The 17,149-nt window shown below is 39.3% G+C and overlaps 1 protein-coding gene across 1 annotated transcript in view; it reads left to right on the plus strand.

Annotated features, from left to right (window-relative positions):
* PARVA (parvin alpha) overlaps positions 1 to 17,149 on the plus strand; it is a 742,770-nt gene that overhangs the window by 448,522 nt on the left and 277,099 nt on the right. Inside the window, exons 8-9 of the mRNA XM_044059394.1 lie at positions 1,610 to 1,657; positions 4,707 to 4,713. Coding sequence (XP_043915329.1) covers positions 1,610 to 1,657; positions 4,707 to 4,713 — 55 coding nt within the window. The remainder of the gene's footprint in view (positions 1 to 1,609; positions 1,658 to 4,706; positions 4,714 to 17,149) is intronic.

Consider the following 17,149-nt stretch of genomic DNA (forward strand, 5'->3'; position numbering starts at 1 on the left):
CCACAATTCCCACACCATTTCAAGTCTGTCCTCCTCCTTAGTAGACTCTGGATCCCAAACCAAATGGCTTTGTTGCACTGCCCTTCCATCTTATCTGTTGGATACATAGGATGTCCAGCCTCCTTCGTATTATCATGTCATCCACTTTCATGCTGCGTCTTGTCAGTGAACCTACATTGTGTGGCAATTCTCAGTTCATGTTTGTCAGGATGTTTGGTTTTATGTCCAGCTTTTGCTGAACAGCGCTATCCCAGGTAACCCAGGATGGGAAACTAGGCACCTGCCGTCCAGTAGCTTATTAACCCAGGGCTTTACGGTGGGCACACACTGCCCAATAGAGGCACATACGCCCCTCCCACTATTAGCTGGGTCCCTGGTGTAGGTCAGAGTAGGCCTGGTCCTCAATCCACTTATCACCGGCAAATATCTATAACGTATCAGAAAAGCACTACCAGGTATTGTAATACTAATATATTATGTGAATAGAGCTGGGCTGTTTTGTTTAGTCTTCTCTTATGCTTCTAATGAATGCCTTTTGAAATAGTAAGACAGTGCTATGTTCTTGAAGCAAACAAAAGCTGGAATAATGATTGCCTCTAAGAATGTAATGCATAATTAAGTCTTGCAATACTGTGTAGAATATGAAGTAAGTTAGCAAACTAAGTAATAAGATTTTGGATTAACACTATTTGCCCTCCTTTTGGAAGGCTTTATTTTCTTTCTTTTTTTTTTTAGATTTACAAGCATGAATACCTTAAACGGCGCATTATTTGTGCTGTAGTAACTTTGTGGTATTTATACATAGATATAATGAAGTTTACAGACTACATATTTTCTTATGGTGGCTAAAGTATACAAACTTCAACTGTTTGTAGCAGAGCTGAGAAATAAGCCAATAAATACATATTTAAATTTTGTGTTATACAGCTTTCTCAAACGTTAAAAGTACTACCTCTGTTAATATGCATGAGTACTACGATGAAACAGATTACTTTTTTTTTATTCTTCTTCTAACAATATGTGCAAGCTACACTACCTACCCTTTTAGTTATAGTGAGATATCTCCTTTGCCTGATTGCAGACATGGCTGATCTTTCATACCTTAGCTTGTATTATACTTCTGCAGGCAAATTTGACTGAGCAGTACAGATAGCAAGAGTGACAACTTGTAGCTTCACCGTGTTTACGCATTTAATAATTTGGGGTTCTAATGGGAATGAAGTTCCGTTTAGTATATATTTATTGAAGTGTATGATTGGTCATATACAGTAGACTCCCTCTTATCCGGCCTCTCTTTAACCAATTTTAGTCCTCGTACTCATTAAAAAAGATGCATACTGATAAACGTTTGAGTTTTAGACTTCATATTCATTAAAAACAAATCATGCTAACACAAATCCTGTTATTCTAACTGATTTATAACCTATAAAAGCTGTTTTGTATACATTTTCTGATTAACCAGCCATTTGTTTATCCAACCTAAGGTCCTGTCCCAGCGAGACCAGATAAGGAGTCGTCTACTGTAACTTTCATTCTTTCTTTCATTTATATGTACTAAACTACTTTTGTTCTGCTCTGTCCTAGAAAATGAATGTGTGTGGGTGGTAAGGCCATTAACAATTTACTGCGTAAAAGTATGTGGACATACTCTGGGAAGGTAGATATATTTTTATATTAAGATGTTATTGAAGCGTGCTTTATTAATATAGTTTGGCCCAGCGGTTCCACTGGCTGTCATTTAGTTCTGTGTTTCAGGTTTTAGCTGGGGCGCCTTCTTGTTGAGTTTTTCATTCAATCTCTGTTTCCATTTGGATTTTAGCTGAGTTCTTGCATTCTAAAGACATGCCATTAGGAAAATCTTTGAATCCTCTAAGTTTGTTTGTGATCTTTTTGTGAATGTCTGTGTACATCCTAAGATATAGACTGCTGTCCCATCAAGGATTGGCTGTGTGCCTTTTGCCCATTACATGCCAATATAGACTGCGGCTCCCCCCTACATACTTGAATAGGATAAAGCAGGTGTCTAAGAATGACTTCATGAAAGATGAAATTGATCAATGGTACCACTGTTGTGGTAAATGTGCATGTTAGTAGTATTTCTTTGTGAGGCCAGCCCACTAGCGTAATGATATGATATCTGACTTTGCTGATGGTAACCAGTGCGTGACTGTCAGTCATTTGTTGGTAACCAGTGTGTGACTGTCAGTCATTTGTTGGAGGATGGAACAACTGCTGTCTGTCTTTCCTTGTGTGATAGTTATGGGTAGAGTCCTTCACTAGTTCCATGTCTGGCAGAAAGTGGTGTCTAGTTCAGGATGTTGGAACTTCAACTAAAACATGAAGATGCTTTGTTGTGTAGGAGTGGGCCTTTATTGTAGAGTGCTGGCCATGCCCATAGGACATTGCACAGGAGTAGGACAGAAGGTAAATTGGAGTGCAGCATATGTTGGCCTCTTTCTACTCCTATTGGTGTAGAGAGAGGGAGCTATTGAAATTCTACTGACGATTTAAATCCCTCTGAGCAGTGGAAGTACAAGTGTTAATAAAGGGAGTATATAATGACATGGTTCCAGTATATATTTTCCCATACTCTGTGGTGTAGTACACTTAGAAGTGGTACATATGTAAAGTAGTGGTGTGTGGATGCAATCTTCACACACACACACACACACGCGCACACACACACACACACACACAGACACACACACAGACACACACACACACACACACACACGCTTGAAAGGTGCAACAGTTTCAGAATTAGTTTTTTTTTTTTCTATTTGAATCAATCTCTGAAGTGCTGGACCATTGCCAGCCTTACGTGAAATTGAGTCTGAAGCAAAGGAATCCATGGCACCCTTGTCTTGCACTGGTTCCTCCCATTGCCCCCCCCCCCCCCCCCGGCCTTAACATCCAGATTACTTTTTTGTTCTTTTTTTTTTTATAATCTCTTTTTCTGTTCAGCCTTTTCCTCTGTCTTTCCAACTGACCTTGAGTGGCAAAAACTACGTTGTAATTGTGGAAGAAATAATTGAATGAAGATGGATGTCTTAGGCTATATATACCCTGAGGTACATTTACACCTTTTTCCATCATTTTGATGCTTTTTAAATCCATCCTTTCAGCAAACAGTAATTGGGTAAGACCACACTGCAATAATTATAAAGGAAATAATTGAATTAGCTGAAGGCATGGGTGCCACTAGCTATTCACAAGTCTGGGTTTTCTAGATGCTTTGAGTTTTTTGCATCCTTTTGATCCAGTGATTGCCTGAACAAAAATCATGATGAAGGAACAACAGTAAATTGTGGGGTTTTTTTCTTTCAATAAAAAAACAGGTGTGTCCAAGGGTTAATGTTCAAAACTGGCAAAATAGCTCAGAATCAACTCTGAAGACAGATGTTTGCAAGGATGCAGAAGTCGTATCCCACCCAAAGTCACCTTCTGTGTTCCTGTCTGATGGAATGAAAATGAAAGATCAAATGGCCACAGTCATATTTTTCAAGTTGTTACTGTTATACATAGTCTGTCTTTTCTCCCATACCCCCAAAAGACAGCCGCCATCTGTTCATACTTCAGCTTGTTGCTGCCAGACATAATACATAAACTGAATGCATCATTTCTCTTCTATTAGCTCTTCCAAAAGATAGACACTTGTGTAAACATCTGATGTTTGTTAGGAAGGTGAAAAATAATGATCACAGTATTTTTTTTTTTGTTTTTTTTACAAATTTTCTCTTATTGTATACTTCCCTAGGTAAGCCATAGAGACCTTCTGTGCAAAACTCTGAGGTTGTTTGGGAAGAAAAGTAAAGGAATAATGACCATGTTAACTGCAGTCCCGACATAAACTGTAGAGACAGTCTGTCACACTTCTGAGTAGGACCAGTTTTAGACTAAGCGAAGCCCAGGGCAAAGGTTGCAGATGGGACCTCTATGTAAAGCCTCTATCAAAATTCATTTTATGTAGTCAGCAGTGTGGGGGCTGCTTGACTCCAAAATTCTCAGTTTAATTTTTCCGTGATGCATTTTATGCCTCATTTTGAAAAACTGCTTGTTGTTTTCTTAACTTGTAAACATTAATGTGTGTACCTGCCAGTATTGTGTGTCCACAGGTAAAACAGTGGTGCTTTTCTTTCTCTCTCTCTCTCACACACACACACACACACACACACACACACACACACAAGCAGATTGAAGGATCTCAAGTTAACTGCGGTGCTAGAGAAAATTAGAATACTTTGCTAAAAACCACTTAGCTACATGGATGATATGCAGACACCACACAAATGGCACCATGGCCAATAACTCAACCAGAAAATCAAGCTCTCTAGGATGGCAGTGGTACTCGTATGCATTGGGTACAGTACTAATGTCTGCCTCTGATGCAAGGTGAAAGAAATTATGGTCTCCCCACTGCAAAACCATCAACCCCAGATACATACACAAACATAAGCTAATTGTGTTGTACAGAATTTCAAATGCAGTACATTGTGTAATGCTGCTCCTCCCAAGCCAGATCAGTGGATATTTAAAAGTGATCATAAATCAGTACTGTAAATCACTTTTATCCACAGCCTCTATACCCATCATTTATAGCACCTTTAACTGTGTACACCTCTAATTCTGACTGTTATTTAAAAAATGGTTATAGTAAAATATTTCATCATACTTTACATAAATATACAATAGTTCTCCTAAGCCAGATTGACTGTGTAAATGAAGCAAATGACAAAAGGGTTGGGGCTTTATTTGACAGATAGTACACCCACTCAGCAGCTGTAACCATTTTGTTAACTGTGAACACCCAGAAGCCCGAATTTGATTAAAAAAAAGTAATAACCACCACAGTAATGTATTTCAGCTTGGTTTTGCACAAATAGTAGCAACATTAAAGTATTACAACATGTTTCAAAGAAGTATTTCAGTAAAAGTATTCCAACTTGTAATATGGAAATGCACCATAACTCAGCAGTGCCATACTGACAGTTTAAAGTAAAAAGGGGTGAGACTGTGTACAACGTGGAAGTTTGAGATAAAAATATTAAAACTGATGACTACGGTAATGTCTGTTTTTTGTATAGTAGATACAACAAACTATCCAACTTGCTTCATACAAATCACATTAGTCTTGCAAATCCAGAATAATAAGCAAACAACTGCAGAGTGAGTCATGTTCATTTATAGACAGTCTCAGCCATGCCCAGCGTTTATAGGAACAGATGCCTAACTGTAATAAAAAAAAAAAATAAGATAGTAGCCACAGTAAGTTATGTTCCATTTTATACAAACCAAGCATTAACAGCCAGGTGCACAATAATAGACTTATTGCAAAGCTCTCCACTAGCTGTAATATCTAGTTTGGATTGCAAAAAGATAAAAAGTGCTCACCTTACCCTTTGAATAATTGTGAATTGCTCAAACATGGCCATTACAACCACTTCCATGTTTAAAATTTGCCCGCTTTCCATTCCTTGCCGTCCCACCCATAGTTTATACAACAAATTAAATTTGTTGTGTAGATCAAGGATGGGATTTAGTGGAAAGCCTGGAAACTTTCAGGACAGGTAGGTACACAGCATCTCCCTCATAGAGCACCACAGTTGTGGCTATTTTGATCATGGGTGCTGCAGGATGTTTACTTAAAGCAAATAAATGCAGCATTTCTCTGCTTAAATAAATCTGAAAAGTGATCCTAGCCAAAGGGTGCCCTAGGTAGACATGTAGCTTACGTATGTGTAAGACCAGTCATGACTGGGACCCGTTGTATCAGGCCCTGCATTTCTGATAGGTAAGCAGTGGAACTCCATCTTTGTGAATTACCTGTAAAAATAACCACATGCACAGATTTCACAAGTTACCAGCCAGTAGCTAGTCGTTTCACTTATGACTGTCACTATTTTCTCAACTGTAATGCACACTGGTGTGAATATGCTCCCCACAGCAATAGTAATATAACTGTTGCAGCATTAACACAGATGAATTAAAATTTGCAGAAGATGGGTTTCAGTCCATGGCCTAACATTTTGTTTAGCAGATGTCCCTAGTCAATTCAGTCTTGAGGTATGACTGTTAATGGATCCCAGTTTTACAAGAGAATGCACAGTGTATCTATTTATTTTTTTTGGAAGCCTGAGTAGTGACAAATTAAATATTACACCAAAAATGTTCTCGAGGAAGGTTGTAGTAACCTTAAAAGCCCAAAGCAAGCCCATCCACCAGTCTGCCACACACCTAATACTTAGTAAAAAAAAGTCAACTTAACCTATGAACCTAATCTATATGTCTTTGACAAAAACCTTGCATTTTGTAATTTATGCGTTTAAACTATGTGAGGATTATTATGTCCCCCCAAAAAATGAAATTGTGGCTGTAAAGCATTGTGAGACAAGGTATTTAACTATGGAAATGCTAAAACATCATTTGTTTGTAACATTTTCTCTTGTTGTTTTTTAGCTTTATGGAGTTTTTTTCTACATGAGACACCAGTGAAAATGCAACTCAACAAAGGCAAAATAAGAAAGAAAGAAGTCAAGAAACCTCTAAAACAGAAAGCTAGAAGTTGTCACAGCTGGTAGGCAGATCACACTAGTGAGACAAATTTTACCAGCCAGACCACATTATAGCAAACTTGGGAAAAGCAGCCTTATTTAATGTTAGAAGCCAGCAGGTGCGTAAAAACTGCAACAGCAGCCCAAGGACAAGAATCAGAGTAGACTAGTAAAGAAGAACCTCCTAAACTCAGTAAAGAACCTGACATCTATACCAGAAATGCATATGATGCACCATAATCTTTACTCCTCAGAAAACACTTCAAGAAAAACAGTGTCATTGATTAGCTTTGCCACCATTCTTTTTCAGAAAATTAACTTCTTAGCATATAAGAGCACCTTTAGCTAACATAGACAAAAACAAATCTGTTAATCACTCACATTTGTACTCTTAAGTTTCTGAAACCGGTATCACATTAGATATCAAAACTGCTCACCAGTATTTGCATTTTAACATCAACATCTAAATATCATACCTTATAGCTGAAAACATATAGATATAGTACTCATCCCTAAAACCAGTTATCAAAAAAACGCAGTGTATTACTAGTCTGTAGCAATACTATGAGCTCTCTTCAAAATCCCGGGGAAGCTGTTGTATGACCAACTTATGGAGTACATATCCAGATATAACTTACTAATAGACAGTGTGGCTTCAGAAATGCTTCCAGCACCCAAACAGCTGTATTTACAATGGAAAATGGTGTCTAGGAAGTTGTGGCGAAAAGCAAGCTGCTTGGAGCCCTATTTATTAACCTGAAACATGCCTTTGAATTTGGTAACCCAATTTGAAATTTAAGCAGTTTTAGCCTTTCCCAAGAGCTCCTGAAGTAGATATCCTTCCTTATCACTACTGTAGAATTCTTTACTCTTAGGGTATCCTGGGCAGGATATCCTAACTTCCAAACAGCATACCGAAGACTTTACACCTTCTAGGCATTGGATGTTCTATATGCAAGGTCTAAGGCACTTATGTGATGTACAGATGCCTAATCTTCAGAACTTCTTTGCCACCAGTCTGAACACTGTCTCTGAATTCAGTCTGTATGCTGTTCACTGAGCTGGTTCATCCTCCTAGCCTTCTAAAGGTAAGGGATCCACTAGTATTCCTTCCTTTTTTTTTTTCCACCTCGTAGTTTGTTTTCATGTAATCTGGGAAGGGAAAATGTGAGTGTGGGAGGCAGATTCACCATAAAGATAGATGCAAGAAGTGCCTTTTTGTCTGGATGCTACACGTGACCATACTCTGTGTATATTTGTTACGCGCTTATCCCTAAGACACTCCACAGCTATCTGTCGTGGCTTTCTATTTATTTGGAAAAGCATTGAAGTTATTGAGTCAGGGTACCATAGCCAAATCCACCTTCCCCGAAGTTCATCTGCCACTTAAGAAAATAGTTAAACATGTACTGAGCCTGCTACTGTCCAGCCTCCACTGGACATATCCCTTAAGCTGGATGAGGAACCCGAGAACCATCTGAGGCTGACACAGACCTGCCGGTTTGCATGTTCACTAAAGTTGTGCATACATGTGTTACAGACATAAATGGGAAGCCACAGCTGATTATAGCTGAACTTCCTAGGAGGATTCCCCAAATTTAGTTAGGTAAGAGGTGCCTGGTGCCCTCATCAAATTTAGGCAGGAATCTGAACCTCCTAGATTTGTCAAGGCAGATGTTCCTTTAAAAAAAGAAACAGAATACCAAACATGTGGCTACTGTGGCTAAGGATCCTCATAAAGAGTGTCAGGACATTATTCAGAGGCTATTTAATGCCCTTATGTCTCTGCAACCCTCATAAGTGTGGTATCTGCTGTTGCAACTTCCACCCCATCTAAGAGACTTTGGTATTATGATCCTTCTGATGAAGAACTGGATTCTGGTGAAGAATCCTAAGCATATTCTTCGCAGATGCATTCTCCTTTGGCCCTGGGGTCTGATGAAGATTCTTTGTCCCATGACTCTCCTTTTGAGGAATTATCTTTTGGGGACATAGTGCACCGTATGATGGAATACTTTAAGTGGGACTGTTCCCAAGTTTCAGTGGTTCAAAAGAGATTTTATGGACTCTTGCAAATGGATTCCCCCAGACCTTCTGCAGTCACTCCTGTCTTAGATGCCATTTGGGACACATTTACAGCAGTTTCTCAGGCTCCTGACTCTCAGCCTCTGGCCCCTAGGAAGCAAGACAGATTTTAAATAGTCCATGAGGATCATAAATACTGTTGTAAAATTCCTTCATCTGATCCTGCTGTTGTCTTCTTGTCCACAGATAAGTCATCCTAACTGCTTTCCTCTTCCAGGCCCTTTCTTTCTGACAAGGACAGCTGTGCTATGGAGAGGTATGGGAAAAGTGTATACTTCTGCTACTTTGGCTTTCAGGGTCATTAATTATTAGACCCACGTGACTAGGTATGTCCTGTCTCTCCTCTCTCAGCAGGAGGAGGGGGGCTGGTTGACTGATATGCCGGATTCGGACAGTAAGACTTCTGCTCTTTCACTTCTGAGTTCTGCCTCTTAGGTAATTAAATTCCATTAAATGAAGCTATGACACAGCTGATCTCTTCTAAGGCAGTTGCATCAAGTTCTTTTATGAGGAGACATTCCTGGTTGTGCCTTCAGGCCTTAACTGAAGACATTAAGGCCAAACATTTAGATTCTCCCTTAGACAACCAGAATGTTTTTGGCATTGCTGCTGTAGAATTTTATAAAACCCTGCAGGATAAGGGCAAAGTTATGCAAGACCCAAGACAAATTTTTGTTTCTCCTTTTTGTTTTTTCATAAGGACAGGGTGCCTGTTCATGCCAGTCCTTCTCTTATGCCCAGGGTGGATACTAATTTGTTCTTACTTCAGTCCGTTTATCTTCCCTCTTGTTTTTCCTTCTCCACAGACTTCCAGTGAGAGGGTACTACACACCTTGGATTTACATAGACATCTCAGATATTACTTGGATAAAACAAAATGTATTAGAAAATCTGAGCAACTTATTGTTTCCTTTCATGCCAGGACATTTGGCAATGTCTAACTAAGCAAGCTATTTGCTGGATTTTTAAGGCCATTTCTTTCTGTTCTTTTCATGGCGAGCAATGTTCATGCTCATTCTAGCAGGGCAGTAGCCTCTTCTGATGCTTGTTTCAAGGGTCTGGATAGTAGATCCATCTTGAAAGGTGCTAGCTGGTCTTCTGTTCACACTTTTACCAAACATTACAAGTTGGGTGTCATTTTCAGGACCAGGTCAGGATTTGCCAAAACTATCCTTCATGGGTTTGTGGAGGGATTTTCTCTGCCTTCTTCCTGCCGTACTTTTTAGTAGCTTTTTTACTCTCTCAAGAGTGAAGAATACTGAAGCAGTGATACGGAAGGACATATTACAGCTGTGCGATTTCTGTACCATAACAGTAGATGTCCTACTTCTCACTGTTGCACTATTCTGTCCCTTCCTCCTGCCCCCTGTTATTTTCTCTTGCCCTTGTTCTGGCCACTGGATCCCTTTCCCATCCTTCTCTCCCGATTCCTTTCTTGGATGTGCATATTGTTTCTCTTGCGTTGCTCCGGTTCTCCTGGGGCTCTTCAATTCTGAGGATTAGGTGTCCAAACATCACATATGTACCTTATACCTTGCACATAGGACGTAAATCTGATGTACGACACCTGGAAGGTATAAAGGCTTTGGTATGCTGGCCAGATGTTAGGCTGCCTTTGGCAGTATATCTTAAGAGTAAAGAATACTGTAATAGATAGAAGTAGGACATCTACTTTTATGGTAAGATGTTACACAACTATACTTTCTCATTTTGCCTAAACAGCACAATTTTCACAGGAGAACATGGTAACTCAAATAATGGAACATTTTCTTTTGGAATTTTATGAGCTTCCTCCTCCCAAGCCCTGCTGTTCTCCATCTTTATTATATTAGTATACTGTTTGCCTAACCTAAACTGTGCAAGTTCTGCAGATGATATTCTGAGATTAAATACTGTTGAAGTTTAGGCAATCAATTGTCAACAAAATGACTTCATTGACGTATGTAATTTGCTGTTAGAAGTGATTAGTCATTAACTGTACAAAAACAAGCAAAATACTTGTCAGTGTAACACATTTACTTAAAAACAACCCAACTCTTTCAGTCTGTGACCCAGCAGGGATAATCCATCCCTAATAGTAATAGAACAAAAGTTTTTTTATATCCTGTTTAGTCATCACCTGTCATTCACACTCAGCTGCACAACTTAAAAAACCATACAATTCAAAGTGACTTATAAATACTCAAAAACATTATAACACAAGAAGTCGGGAAGTCTATAGCAATCCAAATGCTGATTCCAATATTAGAATACCATTTGTCCTGAATTCTGCCCAAAACTTAAAAACATGACCAGTGTCAGCAAGATTTCTTGATTTATTACCCTAGCTAGCTTCAAGGAATAACATGGCTTCTGTTTTCCACAAGCAAATTGGCCACCTGTGACCTCAAAGATAATGCTTTTGCTTCACTGTACTGTATTCAAGATGCTAAATTGTAACACAAAAATATTGTATACACCATACATTCAAAGATGAAGCTATCAACTTTATTAGGTCCCCATCCACCACATATACAGGAGAAAAAGCATTTCCTTCACACCCCACCCCTTGAAACATGAGAGGACATGTTTCACAATGTTCTGGGATTTTCTTCCATAAATTCAGATGACAGGCAATGAGGGAGAGCTCCCATTTGTCCTCACAGTTTGCCTGGAGCAGCCTAAAGAATCTGAGGCTTTTTGGATGTCATCCAGGATCAGTTCCACCCCAGTGCCCCTCCTTTTCAGCCATTTCATGAAATATGTTATTGCCTGCTTTACCATTAGAAGGTCAAACCTGACTCCATCGAATGATAGGATAATCGGCCCCTTTCCATGAAACCGACAGTGTCGAATTCCGACATTGTCGAAATACGACTCGCTGTAAACCTCGGAATGGGCTTTAACATGGGTCGAGATTCATACTTTGACAATGTCAGGTTTGACATTGTCCCCATTCGGCCTCCAGACTTAGACTAAAATGGGTTCGACCTAACCTACTTCAACCTACTGATCGTCACCCTTTATTGTCTACCAGTTATCTGTGCTTTGACCCTTACAAGTTCCCTGCCCCACATGCACCAGCTGGAGCAGTTCTGTATGGAATCTGTCCACCAAAACCTTGGCCATATTCTTGACAGACATATTGGGCAACAAAACTGGTTTATAATTCCTTGGGTTACCACTGCCTCATTACTCATTGGGTAGGATCACTAGTCTAGCTAACTCCATTTACTTTTGGCATTCTTCCTCATCCCCTTCCTTATTCCATTCTATGACTATAATTTTTGCCCAGGTGTCCACTTATTTAAGAAATTCAGTAGGCATCCATCTGGACCCACAGCCTTCCTAACCTTCAGTCTCTCTTATTAATGTTCTTACCTGCTCTATAATAATTTCTTTGCCTGGCATTACCCAGCATTCTTTTCTTGTGTCGTATTGCCTCCATCCGTGTTCCCGATCTCTATCCTCTGTTCTTCTTCTTGGTCATACAATAACACATAGAGTTGTGTAAAACATTAATGCCCCTTTCCATTTCATCACCTGTCCCTTTCTATTCTTTATTCCTGCCACTGTTCATTCCTGCTTTTCTTGAGCAACTTTTCCAGATATTTCCTAACTTGTCACATGTGCCTACCAGTAATTCTCTTTGAATATGGCTTCGTCTTCCACCCTTCGCATCAATACATTTTCTGTCTAACACTGTACCCACTGTTTCTCTTCACTTAAAGCACAAATATCCCCTAATTATCAAAAAAAAAGGGTTAGCTATTTTTCTCTGTCATACATTTCACCTTCTGTACTGCACTCATGTTGGATTTCAGTCACGTCTGTCAATATTTTCTTTAGGAATTTGTCCCTCTGACTCCTCAGCTTACTCATCACATTTTAAAATTTTCAGTTCAGAAGAAAATTCGCAAAACAAGATATTTGGTAACTCCCTTATTCTTTCCATTCCATTGGGATTGTAAATGGAGTTGTTTTACTGTGTTCTGTTTATACAGCTGCCTCTTCTTACTCCTACTAAAAGAACCAGATTGCCAGAAAGAGAAGTATCTAAGTGTTGCATGATTTATACCTTTTGTTCCAAAGTCTAATTTAAGCACTGTTCTGCAGATGAAGGAATGGCACTGAGACCTGGCTAAAACCCAACATGCAAAATGAAGAAATCCTCCCACCAGGGTATAATATCTTAAGACTAGATAGAGTAGGCAAGAAGGATGGCGGAATTTCAGTTTTTTTTAAAAATAACCTCAAAATGAAACCTCTAAAAATCCCACTTCACAAGTTTCAAAATGCCAAAATCTTGGGTACAATTCTATACTTACAGTAACAAAGAAATTAATATTCGTTGCTGTTATATTCCCCCAGGAAACAACTCCCCTACTATTGAGGAAATATCACAGTGGACCTCAGAGAGTCTGCAGCAAGAAACTATCTTACTAGGAGATCTAAACACCAAATGGATAGCCTGTAATTCTAACAACCCCACTAATCATATTAATCTCTTTGGTTTTTCATAAGTGATTCAAATACCTACTGGAGTTGATTAAAAAAAACCCCATAAACAATCCATTTTAGATTGGACATTAGTCAATTGCCCCAAACAAAACTACCAGACAGGTTGTCTACCAAATGTCTCAGTGACCATCTCCCCACTTTTCTCCTACACAAACACACCAACATACCCCAGCCCATAACCGTGAGACAAGCTAGAGATGATCAGAAACTAAACATCCAGGAGCTAAACTCTACTCTAAAACAAACTAACCAGAAACCACTACTAAGGTTTAGACCATGCCATCGAATACTTTAATAGTACTCTCAAATGTCCTCAACAAAGTTGCACCCATTAGAAAAATCAGAGACAAGGCAAACTATGCACCATGGCTGAGTAAGGACACAAGAGCCTTACTAAAGTCTAGCGAGAAAGCTTGGAAAATCTGGAAAATGGATAACATTAGCTTAGCCATACAAAATTTCCAACAACTTTGACATCAGGCCAAGAAACAAACCAAACTAGACAAAAAAAAACAATTTCCTTGTGGTCCAAAACAAACACTCAATACCCCCCCCCCCCAAAGTTTTGGCATGCTGTCAACTCTCTTCTAAAACCAGGAAAAATTACCACTCCAGCCCCCTCCTCAGACAATACCAAAGACATGGCTTCCCTTTGTAATCACTATTTTACAGAATCAATCCTAACGCTATCCTCCCAAGTATCCAATAACAACCATACACATATGCCTACCAAATTCACTGACAATATCCTCTCCTTTGCTCTCTCACCAGTTCCCACTTCCACTATTAAAAAACTCCTCCTAAAAGTAAAGCCAACCACCCTTGTAGCTGACAGTCTTCCAGCCAACTTCCTAAAAATTGCTGCTGAATCTCTATCTTACCTAGTTTCTATCCTCATCAACCACTCCATACAGGAAGCCTACATCCTCCAACTCTGGAAAGTTTCATATAGTATACCACTTCGTAAAGGAGGCTATTCTTATGAGTTCTCAAACTACCATCCTATTGCCATTCCATCGCCCTTATCTAAACTGCTTGAGAAATGTATTCACTCTAAAGTCATGAAATTCCTAAACATACACAATCTTCTCTCCTACACACAATATGGCTTCCGGCAAAATCACAGCACAACAACTGTTCTCCTCTCTTTCACCAACCAGGTCAACCTTCACAGAAATAACAATAATTTTGTTTCTGCAATTTTTAGATCTCTCAAAAGCATTTGATATGGTCTCACACCTCAAATTTCTAGACTCTTTGGCCTCCTTATCCTTTGGCCCCCATCCTTTGCCCCTTCCCCTTTTGCCTGGTTTAAAAGCTATACGTCACATGGACAGGAATCAGTTCAATGGCAAGGCATACAGTCTCCTTTATTCCCAACTACGATAAGTGTACCACAAGGCTCAGTTTTAGCCCCACTACTCTTCTCCATTTTTACCAACAATCTGCACATCTCCACACACTATGCCTCCCTTATACAGTATGCTGATGATTCGACTCTTATCTATCTGCTCTGCTCCTCTCCATCACTTTCCAATCTACAACAACTCACACAAAAATCCTTCATTTCTGTAGAAAGTTGGATTACTTGTATCCAACTAATCCTAAACCCCAATAAGACAAAATTGCTACTTTTCACCCCCAACAAATCTATACCTTCCCCCCCTATCCTTTTCAATCTCTTCCAAAAATGGTACCATCATATCTCCCTCTGACCATACCAAACTCCTCGGTATAGAAATTGACAATAACCTACTCTTTGTCCATATCTCACAAACCATAAAAAAGGTCCACAAAAAATGGGAACCCTATATAGGCCTAAACAATTCCTCTCAGAACAGCCACAGATCACTCTAGCCCAAACCCATCTATTCTTCACTCTAATGTATGCAGTGCCAATTCTTACCCAAGTCAGAAAACTTGATCTCACCAGACTTGAATCATGTTACAATAAAATTGCCAAGTTTGCTAGCAGCTCCACCTTCAGAACCAATGATTGTCAATCTCTAAAGGAACTACAATGGTTAGAACTTCCCAAGCTACTCAATTATCACCAGCTAGTCATTGCCTTTAATATTGCTAGACATCCTGAAAAAAACCCAGCACTAAGCCAGTTACTTTCTCCATACAGAACTAATCGTCCTCTCCGATCTACTGAGAAATCCCTCCTCTGCATCTCTAAAGCTAACAACAACTCAGGGAAAGCTCTTTTTTTCTCATGCCATAGCAAGATCCTGGAATAACCTCCCCCCTTCTCTGACCTCTGCCCCCACTAGCACACATTTCAAAAATGCTCTCAAATCACATCTTATGAATATATGGCTATGTCCATGCATCATATGAATCTCCGCATACGTTAGACCTTTCTTCCTGCTATCTTTACTGTATATATGGGTCTAGATCAGTTCATCGAAACGGCAGAAGTTCGAACACCATATGTTTGAACTTCTGACCTCGAAGTGCAAAACCATCAAAGGCTTAGAAAAGCGATTTTTTTCCCAGGGAAAAAAAATAGCTGTTCCAAGAAACACACACAACACAAGCACACCAAAACAACAGCGATCCACAAACACACACACACACACACTTAAAATCCTACATCTAACCCTACACTAAACTGTGCAAACACTACTATCTATCCACTTACCTTAACCCAAACCCTAACCCTAAGGTCAGTCACTATTGCACACTCACCTGACCCACACCCTAACTCACCTATCCCGCCCTAACCCTAAAGTCTGTCACTATCGCGCACCCACCTCACCCACACCCTAACCCTAACTCACCTAACCCGCGCTCTAACCCTAACGTCTGCACAATAACACACTTGCCTGAACCCGACCCGTAACTTTCCACCACAGTGCTGAAAATCGCGAAGCCACAGAAACGGCCCACCAAATTATTTCCCTGAGAAAGAATTCGGTGTTCTGTGGCTTCACGATAATCCGTTTTCGAATTTCACAGTTCGAACATATGGTGTTCTAACTGCTGAAGTTTCGACAAACTGATAGGAACCTGTAGATATATATATATATATATATATATATATATATATATATATGCTACAGTTAGATATCTTACTGTCAACTTGAAATTTTAAATATTAAAATATACTCAAAAAATCTGATTTAATTTGCTCCAAGACTGTCACTTGTAAACCATTCAGACTACCATGGTGAACTTACTAAAATGTTCTTTTATTGGTCTAATTGTTTTTAGCATCCCTAATATGTTCCTTAACTCATTCACCTAGACTTTTTTGCATTTTCCTATGTAATAACTCTCACAAGGGCACCTAAGTGCATAAATCGGGTCTATATCAAAATCACGAAAGATGGAAACCGCGAATACAAATATGTCGACAAGTAAAGAGTGAACTACCAGAAGAGCGAACCACCTATTGAGTGAAAGGCAAAACATCAAACGGATTCGTTTGGCCAGCAGTGTGATTCTGGGGATAAAGGGAATAAACCCTTTCCCCCACTGTAGTGCAATCTCAGAGTTGGTATATTTAAGTAGGGGGGGGGGGTGCAGCCCTCTTTTGTGCTTAGTTTAGGTATACCTGCATGGCGCTGTTGGTTAGGGAAATTCGTACGATGTTTTGGTTTTCACTCACTAGGTGGTTCGCTCTTCTGGTAGTTCACTCTTTACGTGTCGACTTATTTGTATTTGCGGTTTCTGTCTTTCATGATTTTGATATAGACCCCATAAGTCACACTTAAACTTTTACATGAAAAGGAACCTTGTATATGAATTTTTTTTCCATTGATTATATTAAAAGTCCCTACTACATATTTACAAATAGTACAACTTCCACAAGGTTTAGTACCTGGTATTACCACTTTCTTTGCTCTATTTTCCACTGGTTTCTTAAAAGTCCCATGTACCAAAAAGTCTTTGAGGTTGCGTCTCCTCTGATAAGAAAATCTTAGCTTAACATCTCTAAGGGGGACTACCTGCTTTATAACTACATTACAATAATCTCTTAATAATTTTTCCTGTCTAACTGAAAA

Source organism: Protopterus annectens, chromosome 17.part0 (assembly GCF_019279795.1).
Source record: "Protopterus annectens isolate FY-2018-M chromosome 17.part0, PAN1.0, whole genome shotgun sequence".
NCBI lineage: Eukaryota > Metazoa > Chordata > Ceratodontiformes > Protopteridae > Protopterus > Protopterus annectens.